The 15,129-nt window shown below is 47.7% G+C and overlaps 1 protein-coding gene across 1 annotated transcript in view; it reads left to right on the forward strand.

Moving 5' to 3' along the window:
* Positions 1–15,129, forward strand: part of cntnap2a (contactin associated protein 2a) — a gene marked incomplete at its 3' end in the record, with an annotated part of 146,261 nt that overhangs the window by 86,751 nt on the left and 44,381 nt on the right. The window contains exon 3 of the mRNA XM_076051133.1: positions 10,127–10,320. Coding sequence (XP_075907248.1) covers positions 10,127–10,320 — 194 coding nt within the window. The remainder of the gene's footprint in view (positions 1–10,126; positions 10,321–15,129) is intronic.

The following is a 15,129-nucleotide window of genomic DNA, read 5'->3' on the forward strand; positions in this document are numbered from 1 at the left end:
AGGAGGAGTGCCTCCGAGCAAAAGCTTCTCTTGGCAACGCTGCCGTCAGTTGGGGGGCGGGGGGGGGGAAAAGCGCTGAAAAAGCGCGAAATGATGCAAAAAGAAAAAAGAAAAAAAAAAGGCCAACCCGCTCCAATCTCCTGGCGTTTTAGGAGCAGGGGAGGCACAAAAATCAATGGGACACAGCGCTCATATTAAGCCGGCGCTGTGAATGCTGACAGCTGCCCGAGTTTTCAGAACTTGTTTTTTTTGTTTTTCTGAGTTTTCAGAACTCGGTCCGAGTGTTTGCCGCGGTGAGGTGATGCGACGGCGTGGCAGACAGCCGTCCAGCCGGCGACGGTCTTGCTAATGTGAATGTTTTTACCGCGGCGACAACTCCCACTTCCACGCAACTAACTGATGTGAAGAGTGTGTGGTTTTCTCCATTTGTGGGCATGTCAGGCACATGCCCGTTGTTTGGTTTTTTTCATTTTCTATTTTCCTGACGGGGGGGAAGCTAATTAAACCTGACTGTGTCAAACTCCCATAACCACACTTTTTTCTTCCTTTTTTTAAATAACCAGACACCAGTCGTCATAATATCAAATGTGATTAGTCTGGAGACGAGATCTTCATACTTCTCCTCCTCTCCCTCCTCTCATCATAATTTCAGAATTATATCATGACATTATTATTTTTTTTTAGAACCATCAGCCTGATTGCCCGTCACAGTGTAATTACATTTCTTGTCTCTTTCCATTCTTGTTTTTTTTTTTTTTTATTTTATTTTTTTTTTCCGTGTCCCGTCTTTTTGTAGCAGGATAAATCCAGCAGGGACAATTCTAGCCTCTGGGTTCTTTTTTTTTTTTTTTTTTTAAAGACAGAACACGCTGATAAAGACTCTGCACAGCCTTTCATGCTTGTTCCTCCCCTTTCACTGCCTGCCCCAGTATTTACATTTATAACAATTCTCTATGTACGTCCTCCAAAAATGTTACGAAATTCAAATTAAATTTTAACTTCCTGCTGAGTGACTCCCTCTTTAATTTTGGTGGCGTGTGCCAGGAACCCGAAGCCCAGCTTCCCCTCCAAGACCCGTCAGTCATCTCCAAATCCTCCCCGAAGCTTTCAAAGTCATTCAGAATGACTCTGCGCCTCGTCGATCCTAAGTGAAGTCGTTTATTGCCCGACAAAGTGAAGTGACTGATGTGAACATCCACCCAAAAGTGCTGAGCTAAGTCCCATTCAACCTGTTTCAACTTATTAAATGAATACCAATGAATGCATTTTCAAACCCACTCCTTCATCGACTTCAAGTGGTGCTTTTGTTATTCTTTTTTTTTTTTTTACCTTTACCAACAAGGAATTCTTCAAGGTCTCAAATCAGATCTGTTTTCAGATCATTTTATTCCACCGCCACCAATTAATTATAGCAGGTACAAAACAATAATCTCAGATTTAGCCCTCTTTTTGACGCTGTCCCTCAAAAACGCCTCCCACTGTTTTGGCTTCCCGCTGAAACTGATGTTTTGTTGCACATTTAGATGGGAACAAAAACAAGGCCGCGACCGTGTCAGTCGAGCAAAGATCAAGCTAAAACCAACATATGAGTCCCCTTTGTGACATCACAAACTATGGGCCCTGGAGAGGAAGCTTGAGGGGAGCTGGCTGACCAGCGAAGCAAATCTCGAGTCACGTGACTCCGCCCTCCTGTTAGGAAAACAGGGAGATGCGTGATTTCCCCTCGCTGGGGGGCCGAGAGGTAAACTGATGGGCCGTGTGCATTTGCAAAAGAAAACCCCCCAAAAAAACCCCGGCCCGCTGTCATGTGAGCACAAGGTATGCACGCGGCAACGTCGTCCCCACAGAACGTAGCGAGGCGTGAGATTGGGTCGTTAGCCACAAGCGCGTACCGCGACTGATCCTCATAGACCATTTTCTCTCCCGCCTCGTTTTTTTTTCTTTCCTCTCCCTGCTTATCACCTCATCTGCGCCTCCTCCTCCCCAAAACAAACCCTCCCTCACATCTTTCTCCCTTCCTCTTCCTCCCCCTCCGTCTCATTTTCCCGCCAAACAACTCCCGGCTTTGCTTTTCTTGGCGGGCCTCATTATCTGACCGCCCCTCTCTCGCATTCTCAATTCTCTGCCAAAAGTTTCTCCGAAAAAAAACTTCCGGCCCATATTTTGCCCGGACGCAGGATGTTGTGCGGCGGCGGTGCGAGCGTTCCCCGGCTTCCTGCACAATTAAGCGAGAGCCTTCGCCCTCTTCTTCTTCGTCTGCGGGCGTTGTTTGATGTCTCGAGCTGCCGCCGCCGCCGCTGCCGCTCATCCATCGATAATGGCTGTCCGCTCCTAATTAAATTACTCCGTCTTCATCTGCTCCCTTTGCTCTATGACAGAAAGATGAATCACCAGCAGAGGGCCAGCCAGCTGTTTTCCCTCGCCCGCTTTTTTACTGCCGGCCCCGGCATCTCAATTAAGATGTGATTCTTTCTGCGGCTTCTTTTTTTACTTTTTTTTTTTTTTTGTCACGCAAAGAGCAGTAACCTAAACCCCCACCCCCACACCCGCCAATCCGCCTGCCAATCCGCCTGCCAATCCGCCCACGCAGACGTACGCGTTCTCCCCCATTTGATGCCTTTTGTTCCGCCGAGTTCACTTTTGTTCTCGTGTCGTGTCTCTCAAGCAGCCGTGTTGTCACTCATCCCCGAAAAACCACATCAGGGGTCACCGGAACACTCGGCTCAGTGGAGACACGTCTCTCCCCCAGCGTTTCATAAATTCTTGTCTGTCCCCGCCGTTCCCCCCCCCCCGCCCCCCCCTTACCTTGATCTTTCTGTCACTTCTTATGGTTTGATCACTCATTTGTTCCGGCGTTCGTCCTTTTGGATTCCTGCACACATTCAGGTTTGATCTCCAGGAGTGACTGACAACCCGTTTTTAAGTCCATTTTTGCGTGTCTTGAACAAAAATAGTAGCTTGAACAACAGGGAGAGTCGATTTTGCATGTTGTTCACACAACGAGATACAGACATGCGGGACTCATAGGGACACTAGAACGCTCGTCCAAAAGTAGATCGCAGGAGCCTTCCTCAAAGGTTTTTTGTTTTTTTGATTGGCTGTTGTTGTTTGTTTGTTTCCTCCTCTGTCAAGCCTTTTCATTCCAAGGTTTTCTCCGTTCCGCAGCTTTCAGGCCTCAGACAAAAAAAACATGTCCGCCCTGACGCTTGTGTTCGACAACGTGTCCTCAAAATTAGCGCCATTATCAGTTTGGTTCCAGCTGCGTCATCCGCGCAACAAACCAGGGTTTTCAGTGTCACTGAAAACCCACTGTCACTCCAACCGACTCGGACTCGTAGTGGGTTGGAGGGTTTGAGGGAATCTGTGTTTTTTTTTATTTTATTTTCTTTGAACTGCTCTTGGCGGATCCAGTTCCTGTGAGTGATGAGACAAAGTTCCAACAGAGTAGCTCTTAGAAAGTAGAGTAATCTGATTTATGTTTTATGAAAAATGCCAAAACCTATTGCCACTGGAAATCCAATGCTGGCGATTAAAGCCATTAGCACATGGTGTGTTATGCAGGTGTGAAATTACAAGTGTGTGTGTTTTGGTCGCCTGTTTGTCTTTGATTGAATCACAACTCAACGGCTCATTAACTTGACACTGTTAAGCCACTCTAGAATGACGTATCTGTCGTCTGCAGCAACTCAAGTCTCACAATCGGCCAAGTAATACAACAAATGTGTCATTTGCCAAAAAACAAAAAGTGTAACCTCATTACAGCAAATCCCAGTTGATGTGAACGGCTGTGGCTGCCAGAGCTACGAACATCTCACAGTGATAGTCGCTGCCAACACTGGCCGTTTCCTCCAGGCAAGGGACACAAGCAAAGGGGGGGGGGGGAGTCTCTCGCATCGCTCGGTTGAGGCAAATCCTGCGGCTCAGGCTCGACAACACAAGTTTCCCTCGAATCGCGTGGCCGAGCTTAAAGCAAATTGTTAGCGTCTCTCCGCAGAGCTGTGAAACCATACATACAGAGTCCAGGTAGCCCAGTTATTTATTCCGCCTGGCCGGGCCCTCTGGGACCCCTGGAGAGGAGCGGAGAGTGTTTCCAGGGAGAGGGAGACCTGGAATAGTTCACTGAGCCCCGGCAACGCAATCCCAGATGAGCTGGAGGGAAGTGGATGGATGGATGGATGGATGACTGGATGGATGGACGGATGGACGGACTACTTGGTCCCTGGATTATTTTTCCTTGAATTTACATGCCATTCAAGCTTTGAATTATGTCTGTTTATGTGACAAAAAAAGTCTCACATTGTGATGTCACAAAGGGAACTGATGCCTCACTTCATTTGGGGCTAGTGGCACGACCAGCCAGGCATAGGTTCCTCCTTCCAAACGTGTGAAAGGAACAACAAAACGTTGCTTTCAATATTAAGCAAAAAAAAAAAAGTTGCTTGGCTGAAAACAGAGGGCTAAAAAAAAAAAAAAAATGCTATTTTCCACAGACCTATTGCTGAATTCACTGAAGAATTAATGGCACGAGGTTGCTCCCCTGAAGTGCCAGATGAAAGTTAACGATCCGAAAATCTATCACATGGGACCATTTGGTGGAAAGGCACACCGAGTTTCAGGGTTTCTCCTTTCTTTTTCTTTCTTTTTTCAAGAGTCACCTTAAAACAGCACCAGACTGACTCCGACGCGGGAGAGAACTGATCGCAGATTTCAGAAAAGTCGCGCCGCGATCTCGGGGCTTTTATCGCGTGGGTGGCGGCGCCTTTGTTCCCTCCGTCTTCCCCCTTGCGTTCCACTTCTCCTCTCGCTCTTTGTCCCCGGCTTTATCACCTCATCTGCCTCCCCCTCAGCCTCTTTTCCCCTCCCTCATCCCCCCTTTTCGTCCGACGAGGTGGTGTCTCTGACCTTCTCGGCTCCCCTGTTCCCTCCCCTTCCCTCCCCTTCCCTCCCCGCCCCAAACATCTGTGCGTGTGACAGGCGAGGGAGCAGCGCCGCTCCCCCGGCACTCCAACCCTGAACCTCCTCTATTATCCCCCCTTTTATTTAATTTTTAAATTTTTTTTTGCCTTTTTGCTTTTGTTCGCTCGCTGTCCCTCTCCGGCGACGCGGCCGGCCGGCGCTTCCATCACCACTTTGTTCCGTCAACCTGTCTTCATTGACGCACGCTACCTCCCTTTATCCCCCTCCGGCTCTCACCTTTCTCACCGCTGCTGCCCTGTTCTTTCTTTTCTTTCTTTTTTTTTTAATATACATCTCACTCTTCACCTCGCTCTTAACCTCTGTCAACTTTGCCCCACTGTCCTCCCCAGTCCACGACAGCAGTTTACCTTCTCACATCTCACTCATACGCTTCTTTCCTCCCAGTCCACCTCCTGCGAAACGCTCGCCGTCCGCGCGATCTCTGGAACCTTCCGCGTCTCGGCGGACCTCTCAGCCTGTCCATCTGTTGACTCCGTTAACCCCGCCTCCTCACCCTGACGTGCCTCCCTCTCTGGCTGCCATCTTGAACCCGCTCCTCCAGCCGCCAGCCTGTCCTTCCATTCACCCCTTTAAGTCGTGCTCACTGCTGCTGGAAGGGGCTTTTAAAAAGAAAATCCATAATATGCCATATGTTTGACCGCAGACTGCAGGGCTGGACGCTGGCAAGAAAAAGGAGGCAAAAGTTGGCCATCAGTAGTGAAACGTGGCCAAACTTTTTACAAGGCGACATCATTTAATCTGTCCCGCAAATAGTCACAAGTTCCTGGTACGGAAAAAAAGTTTGGCAAAGTGAAAATGGTCATCTGGTGTTTAGAAGCAGGAAAGTACGACAGAGGATAAGGGCATCAAGAAAAGAAAAAAAAAAAATTTCCAGGGAGGATATTTATATTCAAAGTTTTCATTTCGACTTTAAAGTTGAAATTTCAGACATTAAGTCAAAATTTAGTCGATGTAAAAGCCAACATTTTTTAAATAAAGTCACAATTTCATAAATTAAGCCGACATTAAAAAAAGGACAAAACTCCATGAATAAAATAGACATTTCATGAATTTTCATGAAGTCTTTCCTAATAGGAAAGTCCAACCGTTAATTTCATTTGCCTGCTCTGCTTTTTTCACTCAACAGTCGTCTGCTTCAGCATCGAAGCATGCCCTTTGTGACATCACAAGGGAGCATCAGTAACTGCCCTGAAGTCAGTGACGGCAGCCCCTGTCAGGTGGACGACCCTTTGCGGAAAGTCCGGCAGAGCACCAGCCCTGGCAGGAAGGCCAGTGTTTTCAGGCTGCTGCAAACAGAGGGCTAAATGCTAACCGAGGCCGGCCGCTCCGCTGGAGCTCGGGAATGGAAGAGCCGGGCCTTTCCATGCCATTTGCACTGTCGCTGTCGGCCGCGGCTGGTTAAATTCGACTGGATGGCGTCCTCTAAGGTGGGATAAACACCGTGTCAGAGTCACTGGGCCCCTTCATGGATCAGCAGACGGCGGGACGCTCCGCCGTCCGCGCCTCCTCGGCAGCCGCCGCTCCTCTTCCCTCCGCACTCCCATTTTCCCCAGAAGCCCTCCCATCGCTCTTCCGCTCTTTGCCACGCAACTCGCTGTCACCCGACCCCACCCGCAGACTTTCCCCGCTCTAATGTTAAGTCGCCTCCTCTCACTCATACCTCACGCTTTTTTCACTCCTCCCTCCTGCTGTCATCCATCACCGTCTTTACCATAACTACGTCTCTCAGTTTTTCGCCCCATCTTTTCTTTTTTCTTTTTTTTTTTTTTACACCTCTAGCGATTGCATCTCTGACCTGACTCGCACCAGAGCCATAAAATCCTCCCTCAGCACTCCCGCCTTTCCCCCCGCAGCCTCATCCATCTCTGTTATTCGCCCCTCTCGTTTCCATTTTGCGCCTCCACTCTTTTCTCCACGCCCCCCCCCACCCTCCGTTTCTCAGATCTTGTTCCTTAAGTGTCACGCTGCCTTGGTCGTTGTCCGCTCGGCTTGCTTTCTTAATCTTTATTTGGGACTGTCAGTTTACTTATCACAATCGGCACGCTCGTGCTGAACCCAGTTCCTCACACCCTTCTCCCTCCGCCCCCCCCCCGCCCCCCCATCCCCCGTCTTCTGCGTGCGATAGTGTTTTATCCGCCCAAAGGGAATGGCTTTTCTGCCGCAGCCGGTTTTTGAGGTATTGACGTTTTCACTGATACGGGCAGCGTTATCTGTCAAGGCCGGGGCTGGACTGTAATGGCTCTGTAATTGGATAAGATATAAGGTTTTTGTCGCGGCGGGATACATTGCAAACCGCATCATCCTCTATTTTATCGTATGACCATCATCTTTCATGTCTCACGCGCTGTGTCTGATACCCTCCACTTGCACTCCTTCACTTCCTCGGCGTCGCCGGCCTCGCCTTCCCCCTTCCCTTTCTTTGCACTTTCCGAATCCGTCACTTCACTCAGGCTCATTTAGGCTTTCGGTCGGCCGCTCTCCTATCGCTTCTCGTCCCTTAAGGAGGAAATAGAAGAAAAAAAAGTTACATCATAGCACCGGAGGAGACGACCATGCCTTGGCCAGTCGGCTTGACATCCACCACCCACTCTTCGATAATCCTTTCGCACTTGCGCGGGGTCACGGGCCCAGCTGTTTGCTCTAGTGATACGTGAAGCCTCTTTAACACACACTGTTAACCAGAAGATCTTCCTGGAGTTTACCTCAGAGACTCTTGCATCTTTCTCTCTACCTGCTTGGTACCCTGGTATTAAGTCTGGGGAAGGCAGAATGAGGTCTTATGAGGTGGATCTTGCTTTTTCAGCTCACAAAGCAAATTGTGATAGCAGGCTTTGATGTGCTGTCCTCTCAAGGTAGTGTGTGGCAAGCTGCAATACTGCTACTTTCCATGGACATGTTTTTACCTTCAGAAAATTGTGTTTTGGTTTTAGCCAAAAGTTTGGTGTTTTGTCTCCAATCCAGATGTGATCAAATTGTCCAACCCTGTGGATGCCTCAAGGTCGTCGGTTCCTTTTTCCCAGGGTTTCAATCCTCTTGTCCTTTCCCTTTACAAGCACTTTCAGGTGCTTGACCTGATCCGTTAGCTCCATGAGCGACTTTGCTGATCTCCTCGGTCATGAAGCTCAAGGATTTCCTGATTTCCTCCAGTTCTACGTCCATCGTTTTGCCACTTTGTTTTTTTGTCTTGTCTTGTTTTCATCCTCGGCAAGTTGAAATGTTTCATTGCATTTCATTGCACGCCGGAGTGTGCTTGCTGCAGGGCTGCTGAGGTCTGCAAACAGGCTGCAGGCCCAAATATACGTATCAACACATGCACATAAATCTCAGCTACATGTCAGTGTTTTTGTTGCTGCACATCATCCAACATGTTGGGGAAGGGAGCCAAAATTCATTGAGAGAGAGATTAAAGAGTAGAAAGAGAGATGTAATAATCCAATAATAATAATTTTCCATGTAATTTTTCTTGATTTTTTTGGGAGGCCGCCACAAACTGATAAACGCAGCTGTCAGCAATTAACAGCACCTCATTAAGAAATAAATGGATTGATGGTGAAAGGAAGAGGAGTGAGGGGAAAGATAAATGCAACAGTGTTTGTGGGAAAAGTGGAATTAGAACCAACCCGTTTAATTTGACGGCTCAAATATGAAATAAACATAGTGTTGGTAATGGAGGCTGAATGATGTAACTGCACTTGCGCGGCAGTTAGCGTTGAGCTGTGCTTTTCAGAGATGAAGACTTTGGCAACACAACATCGTAAAAATGATTCTACTCCTCCGACCGTCAGGCAGCAGTGTTGCTGCTTCATTTCCCCTCACTAGTTTGCATTGTGCAGGCCAAGTGGACGTTGCACCTCCTTCTTTTTCTCTTCTTCTTCTTCTTCCCTCCAGTTGAAATCAGGTCAATGGGATCCGGTCCCGCTCTCCCGCTTTGCCTGCTGCCGAGCGGCTTGCCTCGCTTTCTTTCAGCATCGTTTAACCTGAGGTTCATTTAACCCGCAAGGTCTGCGGACGGTGGACACCTGGGAGGCTGAAGGGGAACAGCTTCTGGAGGACACTACTTTTTTTTCTTCCTCCCCATATCTGGGAATGGAAGGAGGCAGAGCTGTGAGAGTCTGGCCAAACACAAGGACGCACGTCGCCGTCAAGTGTATTAGGAGGCAAACACAGCCATCTATTATAAGCCTCTCCGCTGCGTCCCTGGGAAAACAGCAGTGAATGGCTCTCCTTTGGTCTTATTAGAGATAGTAATTTCCTTCTGAGAAACATTTTATGTGGCCCAACCGACTCTCCAAAGATCGCTTGAACGTGCCGTCTTTTTCGTTCACGAGTGCAACTTTTGCAAACTCAAACAAAGTTCTCGTTATTTATTTACCCAATTTTACACTTTTTTTGCCATTACAAGCTAAGATTTTATTATTCATATCATCTTAATCTCACTCAGGGGTGCCCACATTGAACCTGGGCTTGGCTTTAAACATATTAAAGTGTCTTTAAATGAATTATTTTTTCATTTATTTGTTCATCCTTTGGACTCACCTGAATAACAAATTCAGATTCCATCAAGATCAAGTCTGGGTGTTTTGGTTTTTTTTTCATCTGAAGCTGAAACAATTGATCAATCCGCAAAACAGCAAGTATAAAATGTCATATTATAATATTAAAAAGCAATCCATCTTAAAATGCCATAGACTCAAGTCCTGAAAGTTGATATATATATATATATATAGTTTCAGAGGAAGAATTTTTCTCTTTTTTTTGCCGGAGAGAAATATATACCTGACATTGTGGGAAAACGTCTTCGCACAGCGAGATCACTGCAGTCCCGTATGTGAGGCGGTGAATAAAACATCACGTCTCCACCGCGGCTCCGCTGCCTCTCTAGTAAACGTCTGCTTTCGGCCCAACGCTGACCATTAATAATAGACGAAACAATGACTCGACCTTCCCCCCCGCCCATCAAAGAACAACATTGCGGTCCTGCCGTCGTGCCCTCTCCTCGTGGACATGCCGCGTGTGTCCCGTGGGGGGGGGGAAGCGAGAGAAAAAAAAAAAAAACATCTTCCCTTCTCTGCTAGCTGCTTTCGAAGAAACGCGCAAACTGTGCTTTGTTGAAGGGGTGAGAGGAACTCACCACAGATTTGCTCCGCAGGTGCGGGCGGGTGGTCCCCTCTGGACAGCGACCACTACCAGTGGCTGCAGGTGGACCTGGGCTCCAGGAAGCAGGTGAGCGCTGTGGCCACGCAGGGCCGCTACAGCAGCTCCGACTGGACGACGCGCTACCGGCTCCTGTACAGCGACACGGGGAGGAACTGGAAGCCGTACCACCAGGACGGCAACATTTGGGTGAGTGGCGCCCACTGTGGTTCGCGCACCGTTGATTCCCGGTTCATTCGAGTCACTCGGCGAGAAGCTGGGAGCGATTGGAAGTTGTATTTGTTGAAGTTTGGAGGGCGGCTTTAGCTCGGGCATGTAGAGCGTTAGAGTTGTCCAGTGACCGAAAGGCTGGCGGTTCAAATCCCGCTGCATCCCAGTCAAGGGCACAACGACAGACTGGGATGTATGACTGTGTGAGTGAATGGGTGAATGCGAGTCCATTGTAAAGCGCTTTGGGGTACCATCAATGGATGGGAGGTGTTGTATAAGTGCAGTGCGTTTACCATTTACCAAGTTTGTTGTAATGAAAAGGATTTTGCGCTATGACCACTTGTCGCATTGACAATTATGGATCTTTCTCAGTTTCCAGTAATTAGATTGTTGTTTGTGCTGCACCTTAATTGTTTCCTGATTGTCATTCCCTCCAAAGTCTTTCTCTCGCCGTCATTAACCCTGATTCATACCTTCTAATATTCCCGCAAGCGCTCTAAAAAAACAATCTATCTTTCGTATCACCCCCCCCCCTCCCGCAGCCACAGCCGACTGTTTCCGCCGCTGTGTGCGGGCGCGCCGCGCGCGATACATATCTCTCCCTCTAATTTATCACCGACGTAATTCAAAATATTGCCCGTGTAAACAAATACGGGGGCCCGTAATTCCGAAACGGCGCGTCCGCCATCAATAATCCTCAAGCGCCGCCGCTGCCGCGGAAGTGGAGCCATTTGTTTCCCTTTGCGTCTCGGCCCTTATCTGGAAGAGGCCCCGGGACAGAAACGCATGCGTCTGAACTTGTTGCCGCGGTCCTTCTTGGCGACTTCGCCACCCCCTTTCTTTTTTTTTTTTTTTTTTTTTTGTCGGCGTGTGTGCTCGCTTGCGCGCGATTTAGTCTGTTGCGCCTGTTTGTGTGTCAGCGGTAATAGTACTCGGACCATAAAGACTATTGATCAAAGGGATGAGGCTGGAAATGGTGGCCAACTTCATGTCCCCGCCTCGCGCGCACACACACACACACACACACACTACTCCCTTCATACCCCGTTTTGGCCCGTTCAATCACATTCGGCTCAATTCCATCCTCTGCTGGAAGAGGTTCACGCTGCTATCTCCTGAGAGAAAACCACCTGTCCCGCCGTCTTATGCATGAAGTTTCCATTCAAGAGCATTCGGCCTGTGGGCCGCTGCCCGCTGTTGCCCCACGCTGATGACTTAACTCTTTCGCTGTCCGACAGAGTCGAGCGTGACCCACCCGGCCGCCCGGCGCCGTCTCTGCTTGCTCAGCTCTTGTGTCGTTGCGGCGGCGGCGGCGAGCGGCTGCGCCCTGGCTGACTGCTGCAGTATTGGTTCCGTGAAAGATGCCTCGTTAATGTACTAGCGAGGAGCCGCGGTGACTTTGATAAATTACCGCGATAATTAAAATACCAGCAGCTGCAACAGAGGATGGCTCCCCAACAGCTGTCAATGCTCGAACTAATTGGTTCAACAGTAAATATACGCCTTGCATAATTCAAAGTGTGGGGATGTGGAAGCGCACGTGGATTGTGGCCCCCTCACATTCGCCCACACAGCAAGCAAAGGAGGAGTCGGGGGGCGCTGCAGGGACATTTGCACACATGCGTCTCTTTAAATTGTGACACGCAATATCACCTCCCCACTAGACGTTGCCGTGCGCAAGGAACAAACAGCCCCTGCGTAGGCACGGCCACGGTGGTCTGTGGTTTCATTCCGCCCCCTTTGGTGCATTGTTCTCCATTTGTTTGGTTTCCACGTATATGAAAAACAGTTTGGACTGCCGTTTCAGCAGGCTGGTGGTTCATGAGGTTTCCATCTGTCGCTGTCCGTCATTGGTTGACTCGGTATTGAGTTGAAGAGGGCCAAAGAGGAGACTGACGCTCGTGACTGAGGCATCGCTGAGGTGAAAGCGACGGCAGAGTCGATACTGTAGCAGCGATGGCAGCGGCGTCACTTCTGCAAATCTCTGGAGCTGAACGTAGCAAATAGCTCTTTTTACCATGGGGATTCTGAAATCAGTATGAAGGGATTCCCGATGAACCGGCAAGTGGGCCCATTTCTCTAGGACAAAGTTGACTTTTGACCCCATAGACTTGCATGGCATTAGGGTTAGCGATAAGGCTGGAATTAGGGTTGGGGTTAGGGTTACTGCTGGAATTAGGGTTCGGGTTCGGGCAGCCAAAAGTGGCCAACAACAAAGAACAGTGGCCACCGCCGGACTCCTGAATTCCTCTTTTTGTCCCTGTCAAATATTTGTCCGTCCTGTGTACCTGAGCAGCGTTCTTCTTAGCTACGACCTACTGAACACTTTTTGTTAATTGTTCCGCCGTGGAAAAAATTCCGACGTGAAAACATCCCCCGGGCGCCCTGTCTCCCTCCCGCCCAGTGTTTCACACTTTGAAAAACACTGCTTTAAGGGGACCTGACTTGGTGACATTCAGCATGCTGTTTTCTCTCCTGCTCCTCATACTGACTATTTAATGGCAGTTTGTTGCCGCTCAGTAGTCCTGATGAAGAGGGAAGTGTCTGATTTTTTTATTTATTTTTTTATCCCTTTGCACGTTCAGTTTTTCTGCAATGCATATGTATATTTATATATATGTATATATATATATGTATATATATATATATATATATATATATATATATATATATATATATATATATATATATGTATATGTATGTATATATATATATATATATATATATATGTATATGTATGTATATATATATATATATATATATATATATATATATATATATATATATATATATATATATATCATATTGCTGTCAGCAGTGTCACCTCTGGTTTTATTAGATTTCAAATTGAAAAACAATCTGCCGCACACCGCTAGCGTCTCGAGTTTGATTCACCTCTGTGACGAAAAGACACAAAAGCAATGTCGAGAGCCTCATACGCTGCTGACTAAATTCTTTGAAAGCATATAGGGGGGGGGGGGAGAGCAGACACCGTATATGGCCGATGCCACTCGGGCTAATCCCTCATTGTTTATACATGCGGGCGGGGACGTGTCGAACTGCACTTCATGTGAGCGCAGTTGACAGTAATATATGTATCCAATAAACTGGACCACAAATCCTAAAATGAAAAATTCAAACGAAGGGTGAAAAAATAGCTCCGCCTGTGTTTCGAGGTCTGCAGCTAATTTTTTGTTTTATCACAAGACCTAAAACTGTATGCCAGAGCGTATTGCATTGGACAAGCAAACCCCCCCCCCCCCCTTTTTTTTTTCTTTTTTTTTTTTGTAAAATTACATCACACAGAGGAAAACCAATCTTTGAGACCAACACAGGCAGAAGATCCAAATAGTGTTTCATCTCTCTGGTGCTTGGAAACACATTACTGTCCTTGTTATCTTGTCAGGAGGCCTTTGAGCCATTTTGGCTCAGCGCTCAAGGAAAAAAAAAAAAAAAGTGACAGTGTCACTGATTTACCCACACTCCTGACAGGGGCTACTAATCGAACAGATACCACATTGTGCTTTCAGGGTATTTTTTTCATTTTATTTTCCACAAGAATAAAACCAGGAATGGCTCTGTCCTTGTCACTTCTGCAAAGTAGCTTTTCTTTCGTCCTTTGGTGGCCTTTCTGTTTCTCAACGAGAACAGGCTAGTGGAAGATTCAGAAATCCCCCCCCCCCCCCCCCCCGCTTTGGTACGAGCCGTGACAAATAATCTTGACTTTTATCGTTAGCGAGCAAGTTCCTCAGAATCGTGCAGTGTGATGAACTGCGGATATCGAGTGCCTAGTAAATGCTGCGTTTAGCAGGCGGTTTTATCCAGAGTGGATTCTAATAGGAAGGAAAAGGGGGAAAGATGGCCTCATTTAATGCAATGAACCAGAATGAGCTGGAAAAGTAAAATAAATAAATAAAGAGCTCTTAAATTGTATTAAGAGCCTTTTTAGCGTGGAATGCATATTAAAATACTATATCATTAAAACTAATATCCTCTCTGCTAAGCTAAGCTCTGGAGGAAACCCTCTTATGAAAAAAAAAACAAAAAAATGCCCGCATATAAAACATTTTTACGATGAAGAAGAAGTCTCCACGTTTGCACCGTGAGCGCAGACGAAGAAACATGTTCAACATTAAAATAAAGCACTTTTGGTGACGCTGTATGCTGATGAGCCTCCGCTGCTTTGGCTGCTCCATTCAAACGGACTATGTATCGCAGCAGTTGGCACGTGGCCGTCCAGGACGCAAGGCTGGCAGTGTCTGATTGATTGTCTCCTGAGGTCCCACGAAGGCCAACACTGATGGCCAAAGAGCAAAAAAAAAAAAAAAATCATTTTGGAATCCAGTCTGAAAACAGCTGCAGGACAGCAGCAGGCGGGCGGCGCTGAAACATGGAACGACAAGGATGCATTCGTCATGAAGAACTCTGAGGACGTTCCTGCTGCTTTTACCCGCCAGCATCATAAACATTTTTGCTTGTTTGATCAAAATTCCAGCACTGGGCGACATGATGACATCATGAGACATTCCCCCCCCCCCCCCCCCCCCCTTTTCATCACAAGCGGCATAACAAATTTCACGTTGGCTGACGGAGGGCGAAGCTCCCGCTGCGCCGTAATGAAATCCTGAGTCGAAGAAGATGAGGATCTGCTCCGTAAACATGAATTCTTTTTCTTTTCGACTAATTTCTCCCTCCCTACTAATTTATCGCTGTGCACATCCAAGCCGGCAGCCGGCATCGAGGGGCCAGAAGCTGTTGAGGGGGGGAAAAAAAGCCTCAGATGTTGGG

The sequence above is a fragment of the Nelusetta ayraudi genome, unplaced genomic scaffold (assembly GCF_046127955.1).
Source record: "Nelusetta ayraudi isolate G7.1 ecotype Tasmania unplaced genomic scaffold, CSIRO-AGI_Nayr_v1 ptg000132l, whole genome shotgun sequence".
Taxonomy (NCBI): domain Eukaryota; kingdom Metazoa; phylum Chordata; class Actinopteri; order Tetraodontiformes; family Monacanthidae; genus Nelusetta; species Nelusetta ayraudi.